Source organism: Chelonoidis abingdonii, chromosome 3 (genome assembly GCF_003597395.2).
Source record: "Chelonoidis abingdonii isolate Lonesome George chromosome 3, CheloAbing_2.0, whole genome shotgun sequence".
Lineage (NCBI taxonomy): Eukaryota > Metazoa > Chordata > Testudines > Testudinidae > Chelonoidis > Chelonoidis abingdonii.
This window is the reverse complement of record NC_133771.1, coordinates 6,307,239-6,322,117: the sequence shown is the minus strand read 5'-3', so window position 1 is coordinate 6,322,117 and position 14,879 is coordinate 6,307,239. Positions and strand designations below refer to the sequence as shown.

The 14,879-nt window shown below is 46.8% G+C and overlaps 1 protein-coding gene across 1 annotated transcript; it reads right to left on the bottom strand.

The window, feature by feature from the left end:
* Positions 1 to 327: 327 nt before the first annotated feature.
* Positions 328 to 14,784, bottom strand: PTRHD1 (peptidyl-tRNA hydrolase domain containing 1). The gene is made up of 2 exons (XM_032790538.2): positions 14,534 to 14,784; positions 328 to 819 (listed from the first exon to the last, which is right to left on the bottom strand). Exons 1-2 carry the CDS (start codon positions 14,744 to 14,746, stop codon positions 649 to 651), a joined length of 384 nt encoding a protein of 127 aa, XP_032646429.2. The 5' UTR covers positions 14,747 to 14,784; the 3' UTR covers positions 328 to 648.
* Between the last annotated feature and the right edge of the window lie 95 nt (positions 14,785 to 14,879).

Here is a 14,879-nt window from a genome sequence, read left to right as displayed (position 1 = left end):
AAACAGTTCTGACAGGACAAACTAAAGGACATTTCGCTACTCCCTATGGGCCATGGCAGGAGAAGAATTCAGCATCAGAGATAGGAGTAATGGGGTGAAATTTAGGCTGAATGTCCGAGAAAACTTCTGCCCTAGAAAGCAAGACCTGTTGGTTTAGGGAATAATTCCCCCCGGCTGCAGTGGATTTCTGGAGAAATCTAAAAATGAGAATTGACACAACCGCGTGAGTTTGTTGTAGGCAAAAATCCCACTCTGGCTGGGACACAGACTAAGTGTCCCACTAGATCTTTTCCATCTTTGCTCACTGCAATTTTGATGGCTCAAGGCTGATAAGTGAATATTTATTGTGAAATAAGCTGCATTCATACATTCCACCAAAATCCCTTTCCATGGAAGTGAAAGACAGGAGTGTGTCATCATCTCCATTGAAGAGCACTGGCTTTAACAGCAACATGCAGTAAAAGTGTTACATGTTCTTCAGCAGATGCATCTAAAAATGATGCTTTTAGGACACATGCAGCTTTATTGTCTCCGTATATATCTATACCGTTTTTACAGCCAGACGCACCCAGGAAAGCTACATGTTCTCGTTAGGTCTGTATGACACTATGAAGGTGAAGGGTCTCTAATGGGAAATCAGGGTAAAGGTCATTTGAGCAATTTGAACTTCTTCAGATGTTGGTGCACTTCCTCCTTGGGGTAGGGTCTGAGTGCGATGCAAGTAGCTATGTTCTCTGGCTGTTCTATCCACACTTTGTGATCGATGTTGTGCTGCTTCAGAGTCTCAGCTAGCGTCGTCAAGGCACCCTCATCCAGGGCCTAGAAAACAGGGGAGGGGGTGTGAAAAATTCACTGTGAGCTCAACCTGAGATTGCCATGGGAAGCCAGCAGTAAAGGCAGCCCTTGTGCTGACTGATCAGAACTTCCACCTCCGTACTGCTCCTCCCCACACACGCAGACAATTCTAACACCACTTTCTAGTTACGCAGTATCAGAGGATCTCAAAGCACTTCAGCTGCATGTGCAAAATCTAGAGATAAGAATTACCTGCATGCAACTGAAATGCAGCCAGTTCTGGGACGGAATGTGGCAATCATTGCTGGGGCAGAATACGTCACAGCTTTTTAGGAAGAGAGAAGGAATAACTACCAGTGAAACTTTAAAGACTCACACAAAGTTAGCCAGGACATAGTGGTAACCCTGCCATAAGTACTTAGCATTCCTTAATGGAGGCAAGGCCTCCATTTTATATATTTGTCCAAAATAAGTCCAGTTCTTGAGGGTAACTCAAGTCTGCAATTCTGCCAAAAAATCCCAGGAGTGATTGGCAGAATTTACTTTCCTGTGATTCAAGGAGCAGTTATGGACTGGGAAAAGTGTTGCCACAGGGCACAGATGATTAGTAATATAACATGCTGGGGAGTGCATAGCACTTAACAGATCTCACTCTGTCCCCTAAAAAGCTCAGCATCTAAGGTTTAATCTATACTACAAAACAATCCTGCACCCCTAAGTGACATAGCTATGCCAGGAAATCCCCTGATGTACATGCAACTGAGCCAGCAGAAGAGTGCTCCTGATGGTATAGCTCATATTGTTCAGAGCAGTGGTTTAGCTATACAGTAGAAAAAACTCCTCCTGTCAGCTTACACTGCATATACACTAGGGGGCGCTGTCAGTATAGTTATTCAAAAAAAAATAGCAGCATAAACCAGTGGTCTCTAAAGTGGGGTGCACAAGACAATCCACTGGGGGACGCGGCAGGAGGAGCACTGCTGGAGCGGGGGAAAAAGGGGGCAGCTAGAGGAGGGAGGGAGCGAGCGGGGAAGTTGCCCCTTCCCCCACCAGGCACAGAACAGAACGCAGGGGCTTTAGGGGCTGCAGGGCTCTAGGCTGAGGGGGCCCCAGCCTCAGGGATGGCTCTACTGTTTTCGCTGCTCCAAGCAGCATGCTGGGGGGAGGGGTAGCTCCCAGAATCGTGGCCATGGGGGAGGTGCCCCAGGTAAGTGATTTGTACCTCCTGCCTGCCCCAGCCCTGATCCTCCGCCCGCACCCCCACCCTAACTTCCTCCCAGACCCCGCACCCTAACCCAGACCTTCGAATCGCTGTATCGCAAGTGTTAAACCAAGATTTTCAGAAATAATGAAGCATATTCAATCACCTTGCTCTCACTAAAAATAATTTGAGAGCAAAAAGGTTTTTTGTACCATTAATAAAATATTTAATATTTTTCATCTCATCCTTTTCTAATTTTTATTTTCGGGTATGTTTTATAATGTACATAATATATTAGCATAGTAATACATGTATATAATTTATACATAAATAAATACACATATATTGAGGGTGCGTGCTCCAAAAATTTTTTTACTGATAGGGATGCGCGATCAAAAAAGTTTGGAGACCACTGGCATAGACAAGCCCTAAGTATGGGCTTTAAATGTGATCAGATGCTTACATGGAGGTGAATTTTGACTGCATCTGGAGTGGGGTTAGGAGCTCTCTTCCAGGGGACTGGTGGGCATGGACTCTGATGGAGGATTTATCAGACAATCATAGAACTGAAAAGGACCAAGAGGTCCTTTAGTCCAGTCCCCTACACTCATGGCAGGACTAATTATCGATTCTAGACCATCCCTGACAGGTGTTTGTCTAACCTGCTCTTAAAAATCTCCAATGATGATGATTCCACAACCTCCCTGGGCAATTTATTCCAGTGCTTAACCACTCTGACCATTAAGAAGTTTTTCCTAATGTCCATCCTAAACCACCCTTGCTACAATTTAAGCCCATTGCTTCTTGTCCTATCCTCAGAGGTTAAGAAAACAATTTTTCTTCCTTGTTCCTGTAACAACCTTTTACATACTTAAACTCATGTCCCCTCTGTCTTTTCTCTTCTCCAGACTAAACAAACCCAGTTTTTTTCAATCTTCCCTCATAGGTCATGTTTTCTAGACCTTTAATCATTTTTCTTGCTCTTCTTTGGACTCTCTCCAATTTGTCCACACCCTTCCTGAAACGTGGCACCCAGAACTGGACATAATATTCCAGCTGAGGCCTAGTCAGCGCAGAATAGAGCAGAAGAATTAGTTCTCATGTCTTGCTTATAACACTCCTGCTAATATATCCAGAATGATGTTTGCTTTTGTTGCAACAGCGTTATACTGGTGACTCATATTTAGCTTGTGGTCCACGATGACCCCCAGATCCCTTTCTGCGGTACTACTTCCTAGACAGTCATTTCCCATTTTATATGTGTGCAACTGATTGCTTCTTCCTAAATGGAGTACTTTGCATTTGTCTTTATTGAATTTCATCCTGTTTACTTCAGACTGTTTCTCCAGTTAGTCCAGGTCATTTTGAATTTTAATCCTGTCCTCCAAAGCACTTGCAACCCCTCCCAGCTTGGTATTGTCCTCAAACTTTGTAAATGCACTTTGTATGCCATTATCTAAATCACTGATGAGATCTTGAACGACCAGCACCAGAACTGATGCCCTGGATGACCTACTCATTATGCCCTTCCCAGCAGACTCTGAACACTGATAACTACTCTAATCAATCATACATGTATTGGATGGGCACTAGATACCACACTATTAGCACAAATATAAATGGAGATGATTATTCAACTGCCCAACATATTCAGAAATGGGGCCGATGAGCAGAAATGGCCATCCAGCACCTACAAGCTCCCCGCTGTGGCCACCTTGCACAGCTGCTCACTAAACATCGCAGGTCTTGCCTATCACATTGTTCAAGGGTGCACAGAAAGGTTTGCTCCTCTTCTTTCCGACCACTTCTTCAGTCTGCTGAACTAGAAGCAAAGCATTCTGTCACATAGAGGATGTTCAGCTCCTGCACATGAGGGCAGAGAAGCAGATTCCTTCCTGGGTGCTAGACACACCATCAGAATGGTTAGCGTAGGAGGCTGCTACACACAGCACACACTGAGCTAACTTTTTTCATGGAAGTGACAAGTCAACTCAACAAATGGGCCATGGAGTCCTTCAATGCTCTCCTCTAAATGACTCTGCTATTTTAAGCTGTGAGCAGTTTTTCCATCTGCATTTGCCTTCTGTAAAAGGAACCTATGGTGTGAGATTAGAATAAGTAGATTAGGTAAGGGTTGAATTTTCTTTTACCTGTAAGGGGTGGCAGGGGGGAATAAGCACCCTGACCAGAGGACCATCAGAGAACTGGATTTTTTTAAAAGTCTGGGAGGGAAAGGAACATCGGGGTCTTTTTGTTTCTCCGGCTATGGAGGAAACAGCTTTTCTGCTAACCAATCTTCTTTAATATTCTACTACAAGTGTGAGTACAAAGGAAACCAAGCAATAGGCTGTTATGTGCTTTGGTTTGTATTTACATGGGTGTAATTGCTGGACTGGTTTAATTTGGCTATTTTTTAATTCAGACTGTTTATTCCTTTTTCTTATAGCCATACCCGTTATTGAATTCTTAATGCATGTTTTAGTATATGTAAGTTCTTTCTTTTTAATAAAGTTTTCTTCTTTAAAACTGTTGGGGTTTCTTTTCTAGTGGCAAGGGGGATAGAAATCTCTGTGCCTGAGCTCTGTCTATCCCTGTGACAGGCTAGGGGGAGGGGTACCTTGCTCTGTGTTTTACTTTCTATGTCCAGGCGGGAAAAGCTACGGGGAAAGAGAGAGGAATCACTCTGTCTCTGGTGTTTAAGGCTTGTCTCTTTGTGGAAGACGGAGACAGGTTTTCTGTATTGTGTGTAAAGAGATTACATCAACTTCCTAGGTTGCTCAGAGCAGAAGCTGAGAGGGAGGGGGAGGAAGCGTAGATAATTCCCTTGCCGGTAAGACTCAACTTCTGAGTCTTGGGGTGCTTTCCAGGGGAAGTTTGAGGAGGCAGAGAGGGGGTCCCCAAGGAAAATTTGGGAACCCGGGCTGATAGGAGCCAAAATCCTATCTGGTGACAGCGAGATAAGATCCAAGCGGTACAAGCTTGGGGAATCATAGTAAGCACCCAGATTTTGGACGCAAGGTCCAGATTTGAAATAGACGCATACCACATGGAGGCAGCGGTTATGGAATACGAATCAGAAGTCATAGATATTATAATCTTTTTCCTGCTAGGGTTAGTAGTGAGAAGGGTTTGGTTTAAAGTAGCCAGATAGAAGTTTTTTTTTTTCTGCCTGCTTTTGCAGTTGCATTTAACACAGAGTCATTAAGAGACCTTATAGGTCTTTTGTTAAACATAGCACTCCCTTTGAGAGTATCCACAGCTCACACAGGTAAATACAGGGGCTTGTTGGTTAAATTGAATATCAATGAGAGCCAGAGGAAGCTAACAGTTGCTAGGCAGATTTCAAGGACAGAAAGCAGCATTCAGGCAACAAACACCAGAGAGCACTCCAACACAAAAACAGGCATATAAGTCCAAGCGAACAAACCAAATCTCTGAGCACAAACGAAACATGGAGAAAAAACTGCACGACCTAGAATTAAACAAAGGAGATGGAGCTGAAAGAAAAGGGGAAAATCAAACTGGCAGCCACAAAAGAGATCAAGAAGCCAAACAGGCTGATCACGAAAGAAAACAAAAGAAGTGATGCAGCCCAAGAAGACAGATAGAACTCCAGAGAGAGGCCGCAAGCAGGCCTTGGATTAGAACAGGCTAAGCATCCGACCAGCCAATCCTACCTCCGGCCACCAGTAGTTGTTCACGCCAGGAAATTCCCCAACACAAGCAGGTGATGAACGGAGACCTTCTTAGAAATTTTTGAAAGGGCCTGTTTGTGAGTAAAGATCCCTACAGACCATACATGCTAGAGCTGAGGTCACACCTCAGTGAACCCTTGGCAACGTGGCGGCCAAAATGCCAAGGGAACAAATGGACGATTATGAACTGTTTCAAGCCAGGCCAGATCCAGAATGGGATACCCCGGACACGCAGTCGCGCGTTCAGAACAAAAAAGTGGAAACCAGATAGGTCATTTCCGACCACGCCTACTACGTTGGGAGCATTGTGACGCCTGATATGTGAACCCAGGTTCAAACGTTTCAAGAACTGCGCCACCTCATATACATGGAGCAGTTCTTGGATGGTGTCTGAGGACATCACACGGTACATCCTAGATGGAAAACCAAAACTCTCACCGAGGCGGGGGAGATTGGAGCAATGGATGGAGGTGGCGAAGAGAAAGCTACTGTAGGAGGAGTGAAACCAGGGGCCAAACCGACAAAAACCCTACAACCGAGGCAACCCGCATAAACCTACAACCGGGGCAACCCAAACCCCACCTACAACCAAGAAAGCCACAGACCCTATCCTTCCACTACCAGTAACTTACTCAACCCAGTGACCCGTTATCTGGAAGATGCTATAAGTGTAATGAAATGGGACATCCATAAGGACAACTGTCCAAAGGCCAACTGCCCAACATACCACCGGTGCAATCATTACACCACCAGCAAACAATGACCCCCAGGAGCAGATACCTCTCAAATCCCTTGGACGGAAGGATTTTGAGAGGGGGCGGAAAGAAGGTTCCTGCGTGGAGAGACACAGGGGCACAAGTGTCACTATCCACCAAGCCTTCGTCGATCCCAACCTCATCACCAAGCGCAAAGTGCCATTTACCCTTCATGTCACAAGCGTGGTCTTGCCTACAGCTGAACTGCTGTCCAGTACAAGGCTGGTCAGGAATGTGGACGTTTGCAGTTTATGACAATTATTCCATCCCATGCACTAGGGGGAAGACTTGGCAACCAGTGAAGCAGTCCAAGACAGTGGAATGGTTACACGCAGCCAAACCAGGAAGCTCCAGACCATTCCTGTTCCTGAGCCGTCCCAGAACCGTCTGTATTCCAGAGACCGACTGAGGTAGTGGACCGGATCCCATGTCAACGGCTGAACAGCCACAGCACCTCCAGTCCAGACCCGGAACTGGACCAGCAACACACCAGCAATTGCAACACCACATCTTCAACCTCAATGCCAGAGGGGCTACCGAGCCTGAACTGGCAGAAGCAACAGACAACCATACGAAGAGGCTCAGCCAGAGCCTGACTACACCGAGGTGCACAACGGAACGCGCGGTACACCAGCAACGGAAACAACCCCATCACCTACATCACTTCCAGGGGACCAAGCCATGTCACAGTCTGAGGAAGAACTGGTATCCCGGCTTAAAGGGAACAGTTCCAGACTGAGCAGAAGCGGATGACAGCCTCAGAAAGCTTGGGCGGCGGCACGGAGCAACCCACGCCTCCTTTCAGCTCTTCTAACCGATCCCGGTTTATTATAGACCAAGGATTTTATACAAGGAAATTCTTCTGGTGAACACAGGAAGAATGGCAGCCGCACAAACGGTTTGGGTTCCAACTAAGTAAGGGGGAAGCTCTTAAGCTTAGCCCCATGATCATCCCATGTGCCATGCTGGGTGAACAGAACCAAAGACAGGTTGGGGAAGTCCTTTACTGGAGGGGATGGCAAGGAAGTTGCCCAGTATGTCAGTCTTGTGAGGTGGCCAAAGAGTGGAAAGCCTCAAGATTGTCAAGGCCCTCTTCAACCACTCCCCATAATTGAGGTCCCATTTCAGCGAGTGCTGTGGATATTGGGTCGTTTTCCGAGAAAGACACCCAGGGGAAAGCAGTACGTACTGACTTTTGTGGACTTTGCTACCCGATGCGAAGCAGTAGCTCTAGGCAACACAGGCTAAAGCGGTGTGGCCAGCCCTAACAGACATTTTCGCAGAGTAGGTTGGCCCTCCGATATCCTTACGAGATTCAGATCTAATTTCTGGCAGCGCACATGAAAGACCTGTGGGAAATCATGGGTGAATCACTTGGTTGCCGCCCCCGTACCACATCAACAATGGCCTGGTGGAGGTTTATGGACATTTGGGGCCATGATCCGTAAATTCGTTAATGAATACTCCAACGACTGGGACTAGTGCTGCAGCAGTTACTCTTGCTTACAGGGTTGTAACGCATCCCAGTTTAGGGTTTTCACCATTTGAACTTGTGTATGGCACAGGTTAAGGGGCCATTGCAGTTGGTAAACGCAACAATGGGAGGGGTTACACCTTCTCCAGAATCACATCTGATTTGTAAGCAACCTACAAAACAACCTCCGACATCTTTTAGTCTTGCTAGAGAAAACCTAAAGGATACTCAGGAACACAAAGGCCTGGTATGATAAACATACAGAACTTTCCTTCAGACAGGATACCAGGTTATGGTCTTGAAGGCGCAACAGGCATAAGATGGGAAGCATCATGGGAGGGGCCATTCACGGTCCAAAGCGCCTGGGAGCTGTTACTACTCATAGCCTTTCCATTCCTCACTAAACCAAAGTGCATGTTAATTCTCTCAGCCCTTTTATTCCAGAGACTTACAGGTTTGTCAGTTTACAGTCCAGGGAGCAGAGGAGCTGAGGGGCTGATGGCGTCTATAGACGAGAAAAAAGACGGGGGCGTGGAAGAGGTGAACCTCTCAACCCCCCTGGAACGTCTGGCAGCGCAACAAATCCAGGAGCTGTGCACCAGCTTTGCACCATTGTTCTCAGCCACTCCAGGACGGACTGAACAGGCATACCACTCCATTGACACAGGTAATGCTCACCCAGTAGAACACCACCTACTGGGTGTCCCGTCATGCACAAGCTGCTATAGAAGGGAGATCCAGAACATGCTACAGATGGTATAATCCGCCATCTACCAGTGCATGGGCATCTCCAGTGGTTCTGGTACCAAACCAGATGGGGAAATAACGCTTTTGCGTGACTACCGTAAGCTAAATGGTAATCGTCCAGAAACTATCAATGCACGCCACGATGAGCTATTGGAAAGTTGGGACAGGCCAGTTCATCTCCAAATAGACTACCGGGGTACTGGCAAGTAGCGCTAGATGAACCTGCCAAGGAAAGGGTCAGCTATCGTCCCATGCAGGGGTGTATGAATTTAATGTACTTTCTGGTGTGCGAAATGCACTCGCAACCTTCCGAGGCTGGTAGATGGTCTACTAGCAGGACTGGGAGAATATGCAGTTGCCTACCTCGATGACGTGGCCATTTTTTCAGACTCCTGGCCTAACACATAGTATACCTGGAAAGGTCTTGAGCGTATCAGGCAGGCAGGACTAACTGTTAAGCCAAGAGATCAAGCCCAAAGCAGAGTGACTTACACTGGACAAAGTGGGTCGAGGAACCAAAACCCCTACAAGCCAAGGTGGAGGCTCAAAAGTGGCCTGTCCCAAAGTCAAAGAACAAGGTCAATCCTTCTTAGGCTTGGCCGGGTACTACAGGCGATTTGTACCACACACAGCAGATCTGCTGCCACTGACCGATTGACCAAGAAGCCCACCATACAGTTAAATGGACTGATGAGTGTCAGGAAGCCTTTACCAACTTAAGGCGACGCTCACGATGACTCGTGCTAAGGCCCAGACTTTGACAAACCATTCCTAGTAACCACCGATGCATCTGAGCGTGGTATAGGGAGCATTCCATGCAGGAAGGCCCGATCAGAACTTCATCCTGTCTGTTTCTCAGCAAAAACTATCTGAGAGGAAAGCCCTGGTCCAGTCAGTGAAAAGGAATGCTATGTCCATTGTGTACGCCTGGAAAGCTACGCCATACGTTTGGGGACGGCGGTTCGCAGCTACAAACTGACCATGTTGCGCTAAGGGCTTCATATAGCCAAAGGACAACAAGAAATTCTTCGTTGGAGTCTAGCTCCTAAGATTTTGATTTTCAAATTCAACACTATCAGGGCTAAAACAGTAGCTGATGCACTCTCCTGTGAGAGTTTCCACAGATACAACTGGTAAAACTTGTCCTAAGATGTAGAAGTCTGTAGTTTAACATGCTTAGTAATATATGTAAAGGTGCATGTGTTGTATATACTGTTTGTTTAAAGTTCTAGGAAGAAATCACCGCCAGTGAAATTTCCTGTCTGATTTGGGGGGCATGTCATAAGTAGATAGGTAAGTTAATTTCTTTTCCTGTAAGGGGTGACAGGGGGAATCAAGCACCTGACCAGAGGACAATCAGAGACCTGGATTTTTTTTTAAAAGTCTGGGAGGGAAAGGAACTCAGGGTCTTTGTTTCTCCGGCTATGGAGGAAACAGCTTTCTGCTAACTCCAATCTTCTTCTAATATCTACTATCAAGTGTGAGTACAAAGGAAACCAAGCAATAGGCTGTATGTGCTTTGGTTTGTATTTAATGGGTGTAATTGCTGAACTGGTTTAATTTGGCTATTTTTTAATCAGACTGTTTATTCCTATTGTTTTATAAGCCATATCCCTGTATTGAATTTCTTAATGCCAGTGTTTAGTATATGTAAGTTCTTCTTTTTATATAAAGTTTTTCTTTAAAACTTGTGGAGTTTTTTTCTAGTGAGGCAAGGGGATAGAAATCTCTGTGCCTGAGCTCTGTCTATCCCTGTGACAGCTAGGGGAAGGGTAGCCTATGCTCTGTGTTTTACTTTCCTATTGTCCCAGGCGGGAAAAAGCTATGGGGAAAGAAGAGAGAATCAACTCTGTTGGTGTTTAAGCTTGTCTCTTTGTGAAGACGAGACAGGTTTTCTGTATTGTGATGTAAAGAGATACATCACTCCTCAGGTTGCTCAGAGCAGAACGGCTGAGAGGGAGGAAGGTAGATAATTCCTGCCAGTAGACTCAGACTCTGAGTCTTGGGGGTCTTTCAGGGGAATTGGGAGGCAAGAGAGGGATCCCCAAGGAAAATTTGGGATCCCAGGCTGATAGGAGCCAAAATCCTATCTGGTGGCAGCGAGATAAGATCCAAGCTGGTACAAGCTTGGGGGAATCATAGTAAGCACCCAGATTTTGGACGCTAAGGTCCAGATTTGAGACAGACGCATACCACACAAGTCAACGCAACAGATGGGCCATGGAGTCCTTCAATGCTCTTCCCTCTAAATGACCTCTGCAATTTTCAAGCTTGTGAGCAGTTTTTCCATCTGCATTTGCCTTTCTGTAAAAGGAACCTATGGCTGTGAGATTAGATGTTACCCGGGAGGGCACTGCAAGGGAGCAGTTTAACACCACTCACACCCATGTGTGATAACCCCTTGGATACAGAATACAAATCTGTTTCATGGGAAATTCCTCCCTTACCCTCTCCCCTCATTGCCTCCACAATGTCACCCCCCAGATGTCACTGTTACCAACCTGAGCTACCATTCTTCCCTCTCAGCCCTCTTTCTCCCATCTCACTTTCACACAGTTGAGTACTCAAATCTCTTCTTGGTCACCCAGATTTGCATCCTCAGTACCTCTCTCAACACATCCAGGCTCTTGCCCAACCTTGCTGCTGCTTCCTTTACAGTATATCTCCTGGTTTCCCTCCCTGCCCTCTCCCTTGCATTATCCGTCTAGTTTAGCGTGGACATTCTTTAGGGCTAGGTTTCATTTTCCTGACTGCTTGCAAAGTAGTAGATGGTACCATATTGTTGTAGGATAGCTCTCAAGGGCTGGTTTTTCATTTTAGGTTGGCTGCACAGTGCTGGGCTGGCATTTTCTATAGAACATTGAAAAAGCCTTACTGTGACATCAGACCATAACTCAAGGCTAACAAAATATCAGCGTGCCCTTTCAGCAGTGAGTATGAAAACCAAGACTTTAAGCCAGACAGGTACCAACAGGAGCAATTTTAGAGATGCTCCAAACACACACACACGACTGCAGATTGAACAATGAACTTCCCCCAGGCATTACTTCAGTTGGGCTATACCAGAATACAGACAACTGCAGAACAAAACCGACTCCCTATGCAGACAGTTCCCAAATAAGTGTCTCAAAGCTGCAACAAGTTAGTTCTGAAAAAACTATTGCCACCTACTGATCTTTCACTGCCAATAGGCAAACCAACCCTCAGCTCTGGCAGCACTTACAGTGGCTGAAATAGACATGTTAGGGAGAAGAGATGACGACGTATTACAACAGGCTGTAGGAACAACAGGGAAAGATGCTTTTTATGTGACTCAGCCTCACAACTATGCTTTTCATCTGTATGAGGCTCGTTGATATGGAATGAGGGACTGACAGCACTAGCTCATGCCAAGAATAGCATGGACAGGTATTCCATTTCAACAGTTACCATACAGCGCACTTTGTCATTATCCCCATTTTACAGATGAGGAAATGAAGTAGAGAAAGGTCACACAGGAAGTGGATGGTGGAGCTGACAGAACAGATCCCAGATTTTCTGACTCTGAGTCTCATACTATAGCCACTGACCACACTGCCTTTGGTAGAGGCAAAGATGGCTAAAGACAAAGTAATTTCTCCCTGAAGTATTCATGTTATGCTCCTACATATGAATAGGCAAAGAGCCAGGAGGGAGGTTCAGTAGGACGACCTGGATTTAAGATGGGATATGAGTTCCACAATGCCATATTCTATCCACACTGCAAGGCCACTCATATGCAAGTTGTGTGAGAAGTGCATGTGGTGTCCCTCTCAGCTAGTTTACATAAACAGTAGCCTTCAACTATTGCTGAGCAACAAAACTATTTCAATAACTCAAGCAATGTGCTAATGGCTTGTGGTGGGGATTGTTACACGTGCTGTTACTTGCATGCTGAAGTGTCGGATAGACACAGCTTTCTAAGGTGTCAATCTGCCACATCCTCGTCTCAGTTTAGAAGTAAACAATACTCATCAGATGGTATAGAAATTCCAGTATTGCAATGTCCCACTGGCCAGATACTTGACTGTATCAGATTTACCTGTCCTAACAATTGCTTCTCTCTTTATGCGTGTCATAAACAGATAGTTAAGAGTTAATGTCTCTTTCACCTGTAAAGGGTTAACAAAAAGTGAACCTGGAACACCTGACCAGAGGACTAATCAGGAGACAAAATACTTTCAAAACTCAGTGGAGGGAAGTCTGTGTGTTGTATTGTTCTTTGTCCATTGTTCTCTCTGGGTTCTGAGAGTGACCAGACGTGCAACCAGGTTTCTCTCCAATCTCTCTAATACAGCCTCTTATATGTTCAGAATAGTAAGTACTAGGTAGATAAGGCGGTTTTACTCTTTTGATTGTTTTCTTTGTTTGCAAATGTGTTTTGCTGAAAGGATTTTAATTTGAATTTGTGCTGGGGGAGGCTTCTCTCTAGTGTCTCTAACCTGAAAGACCCTGTAACATTTTCCAACTGATTTTACAGAGACAATTTTTACTTTTTCTTTCTTTTATTAAAAGCTTTTCTTTTTTAAAAGACTTGACTGATTTCTTCCCTTGTTAAGACTCAAGGGAATTGAGTCTATACTCACCAGGGAATTGGTGGGAGAAAGGAGGGAAGGGAGGGGGGAAGGTGGAATTCCTCTGTGTTTTAGATTCACGGAGCTTGAATCTGTATTGCCTCTTGGTGAGGGGAAAAGAGGAGGGGGGAAGGTGACATTCCTCTGTTTTAAGATTCAAGGAGTTTGAATCACAGTGATCTGCTAGTGTACCCAGGGAGGGAAAGATCTGGGAGGGAGAGAAAGGACGGGAGGGGGAATGGTTTATTTCCCTTTGTTGTGAGACCCAAGGAGTTTGGGGTCTTGGGGTCCCCAGAGAAGGTTTTGGGGGGACCAGAGTGTACCAGGCACTGCAAGTCCTAGTTGGTGGCAGCACTACAAGATCTAAGCTGGTAATTAAGCTTAGAGGAATTCATGCTGGTACCCCATCTTTTGGACGCTAAGGTTCAGAGTGGGGGTTATACCATGACAATGCCAATAGAATTTCTTTAATCCAACTGACAGTTGAGACTTGATGCTCCAGAATTCAAACAACTTGTGGAGTCTACAGCTGCTGGAACCTGTAGTCTCCATGAGCAACTGAGCATTTGGATCAAAACAGAACCTGCAGGGTGACCAGATGCTCTGGCTTTGCTCTGCTTGGCCTACTTTTCTGCAGCCCTACCTGCTATCTGCCATCCCTAAAGCAGGGGTTACCAAATGTCCTGTGCTTTGACAGTGCTGGAACAAAAGGCTGATGCTTTGCAGAGCCATGAACCTATGCGGGCACCTGCATCCATGGCAGGATGCTCTGCAGGACATTTTCCTGGGTCACTTCACAGAGATTCAAGGCTGGCACCTCTTCCTTCTGACAGGACATGGCTTTAGTGCTCAGAACAAACATGAGGAGCAGCACTAGCCCAGTCCCAGGCTTCGCCCTCACGCAGGGGAATAAGAAATGCAGCACTTACCTGCTGCTTGGCGCTAGATGAAGCAGGGCACCCCGGGGGCTGTTCCCTTCCCCTGCATTATATCCAGAGCACCCAGCTCTGCACAAACCTGCCCTCCAACATCTCCCACACGTGTGGTCCTCGTGCTGCTGGAGTCCCACTAAGGGCCTCTTGGGACCCTCCCCCCATAGGCCTCAGCCCCACTCCCCACCATGGGCCCCTTACCCCCCACTTCTCCCCACTAGGGGCACTGCTGGCACCCTGCTCTGCCAAGGCCCCGACACTCTCTCCCGCTTCCTCCCATGGGCCCTGCCACCCGCTTCCGCCCGGCCGCAACGCCCGCGGGCCATATAGTGCCCCGCTCACCTCCAGCACCACAGTCCTCATGCTGCCCCCCTCAGCCAGGTAGGCCCCGGTGTCCGCCTGCCCGTAGTGCGCATGCACCACCGCCAGGGCCGCGTGGCAGGCCTGAGCCACCAGGGCCCCCAGCGGCCACGAGAGCGGCTCCCGCTGCAGGTCCCCCCGCAGCACTACGTACTGTACCAGCGCTCGCGCTGAGCTACCGCCGGGCGCTGCCATCTTAGCGTACGGAAACCCTCCGGGAAGGAGAGGCGCGGAGCATGCCGGGAAAGCGGTACAGTCACGGCCACCTTGTAAGGAATCATCACGCACGGCATGCTGGGAAAATAAAGCAGACGCCACCATCTTGTCG

Excerpts from the sequence above, each read along its gene's own strand:
- PTRHD1 (XM_032790538.2), bottom strand. The coding sequence starts at position 14,746 with ATGGCAGCGCCCGGCGGTAGCTCAGCGCGAGCGCTGGTACAGTACGTA. Across the intron at positions 820-14,533 it reads TGAGGACTGTGGTGCTGGAG|GCCCTGGATGAGGGTGCCTT; the intron begins GTGAGCGGGGCA and ends CCTGTTTTCTAG.